Source organism: Gavialis gangeticus, unplaced genomic scaffold (assembly GCF_001723915.1).
Source record: "Gavialis gangeticus isolate Ggan-Ray unplaced genomic scaffold, GavGan_comp1, whole genome shotgun sequence".
NCBI lineage: Eukaryota > Metazoa > Chordata > Crocodylia > Gavialidae > Gavialis > Gavialis gangeticus.
In genome coordinates, this window is record NW_017729024.1 from 132,603,156 (window position 1) to 132,605,569 (window position 2,414).

Sequence of the window (2,414 nt, forward strand, 5' to 3'; positions counted from 1 at the left end):
ATAGTCGCCAATAAACTCAGACTGAGTCTGTGAATTCTAATACCAAACACAACGCAAAGTTTGATTTCTTCCACACCCCCAAGTCTCTTTCTTCCGTAGTACTAGCCAGCGTAGCACTGCCAAGCCTATAAGGATGCTGCAGGTTTTTCTTCCCAAGGTGGAGAACCTTGCATTTTTCGGTGTTAAACACCATCAGGTTCTCGTCCGCCCATTTGCTGAGCCTGTCCAGGTCAGCCTGGAACACCCGCCTGTCTTCTGGTGTGGATGCTTTGCCCCAAAGTTTGGTGTCATCAGCGAACTTGGCCAGTCCGCTCCTGACTCCAATGTCCACATCATTAATGAAGATGTTGAATTGTATGGGTCCAAGGACAGACCCTTGGGGGACCCCACTGGTCACAGGACACCATGATGAGTGACTTTCATGAAAGTTTTTCCATAAAAAGACAGCTGATAAGATAAACCTTTGAAAGATGATACATTTTAAGACCAGAACTTGTTTTATGGGGGAACAATGCCTAGGAGATGCAGCCTGATCCCACACTAAGAGTTCAACTCCTGCTGCAAAACAATATATATTCCGCCTACTCCTATATTGTGTGAGCTTTCAGTAAATGTAAAGACAGCATTTTCTTTACAAAACAGTCCTGCTTTGAATACAGCGAAACATTTACTCCATAAAGAACAAAAATGCATTACTGACTTCTTACAAATGATGATGTGATGTTCCTCTAGCTCTGTGTAAATTAACTACTTAGCAAAGAAACAGTAAGAGCTTGCATTGTAAAGTTCATAGTAATTACTGTATTTTCGTGTATATAGCCCACACCCATGTATAGCCCGCACCCAAGTATAACCTGTGGAAAATTGTATTTTCGTAAAATAATTCATGTATTCCCTGCCCCCGAGACATGGCCACAAGTGCAGGCTCTGCCGGGGCTCGCTGCAGACCCTCACTGCCCGCCATGTCTCGGGGGGGTGGGCTGCAGGCGGGCGGTGAGAGGCCCTAGCTCCGGCTCCCATGCCCAGCAGGCTGTGCCGGGGCTTGCTGCAGACTCTCACCACCCGCCTGCAGCCTCCTCCTGAGACATGGCGGGCAGAGCTGGAGCCAGCTAAAAGCGGTGCAGGGGAGGGGAGGGATGAGGAGCTGTGAGCGGGGGGGAGGAGGCAGCCCCACTCCCCGCCGCCAGCCACGCTCAAGATAACCCTGCTGGGGGATGGGCAGGTACGGGCTGGTATGGGCTATGCTGTTCTAAAGCCTCTGCATAGCCCGCACCCTTGTATAGCCCGCACCCACCCATCAAGTTTGTAAAAACGTGTATAGCCCGAGCTATATGCACGAAAATACAGTACTTAATATGCAAGAATACTGTGTGAATAAAGTCACAAGAATTATAGGAAAATGAAGAGTGAAGCAAAAATAACCTTTTCAATCAAGTTGGATTCCTTATTTACAAGCTGTGTGAGTTTCTGTAGATTAGCATCTACTGTATCCTGTCCAGCTGGAGAGAAGCCTGAAGAGTGAAGGTAGAGAGGTAAAGAATGAAAAGATATATTTTAGAAGGGCTTTAAAGTTTCTCAAAGAGATTTTTTTGGACAGAAAAGTCATGTACTTTTTCACCTTACCTCACTAAATAGAATTAGAAATAAACCTTATATTACAGAGACTGAGGTAAACTGCTTCCAAACAGTAACCCCATGTTTTTAAAAAAAAAACAAAAAACCCACACACTCTCCTCTCATCACAGAGTGGCCACATCTCCCAAGTAAAAATCTCATCTTTACAAGCCATTTTGTTTGCATGGAAGTTTAGTAACAAAATTGTAGGCAAGATCCAACTACCAAATATTTATTTTTCAAAGGTAACACTAATCCTAACTTATCTACCTCCTTCCCCTTTCCATCACCCATTTATTTTAGCAAGTTATTAGCAGTTCTATGTAAAATTTTCAGAATAAGCAGAATTATTTCAGTGTAGTCTGGCAGATACAGGGTTATTAATATCAGTATCTCCTTTTCTATTCCCAAATGTATTCTATGTCTTCTATCTTTCTACACCCTTACAAGGAAAGGAAGCACAAGCACCATACACTCTCCACTACCAGGTAACAAAAATCAAGAGAGGTACTATCATCCTAGCTTTTGGTGTCTATGTCAGTAGATCTGGTTCCTAACAGGCAATAGTGGTGTAAATGATACAGGCATCCACAGGTACTAAACCTGGGATGACAAGATCTAAAAGCAGAGGTCTCTAGTGCTCTAGCTAGAGGACTAGGTCTACTAGGTGGGAGGTAGTATCAGATTCAAACTTCTTACATGGCCTTTAAAGAGGGAATGAAGACCCATACTACAGTCTTAATATGGCTTACATATGTAAGCTGTTTTCTGCAAAAGAAACAGGACAGTGATTAAGAAGG

The 2,414-nt window shown here is 43.7% G+C and overlaps 1 protein-coding gene across 2 annotated transcripts in view; it reads right to left on the bottom strand.

Moving 5' to 3' along the window:
* Window positions 1-2,414, bottom strand: part of MTX3 (metaxin 3) — a 26,154-nt gene that overhangs the window by 7,787 nt on the left and 15,953 nt on the right. The window contains exon 8 of one of the 2 annotated variants that reach the window (XM_019517744.1): window positions 1,423-1,511. The exons of the other annotated variant lie outside the window; for it this stretch is intronic. Coding sequence (XP_019373289.1) covers window positions 1,423-1,511 — 89 coding nt within the window. The remainder of the gene's footprint in view (window positions 1-1,422; window positions 1,512-2,414) is intronic. 2 annotated transcript variants of the gene reach the window in all.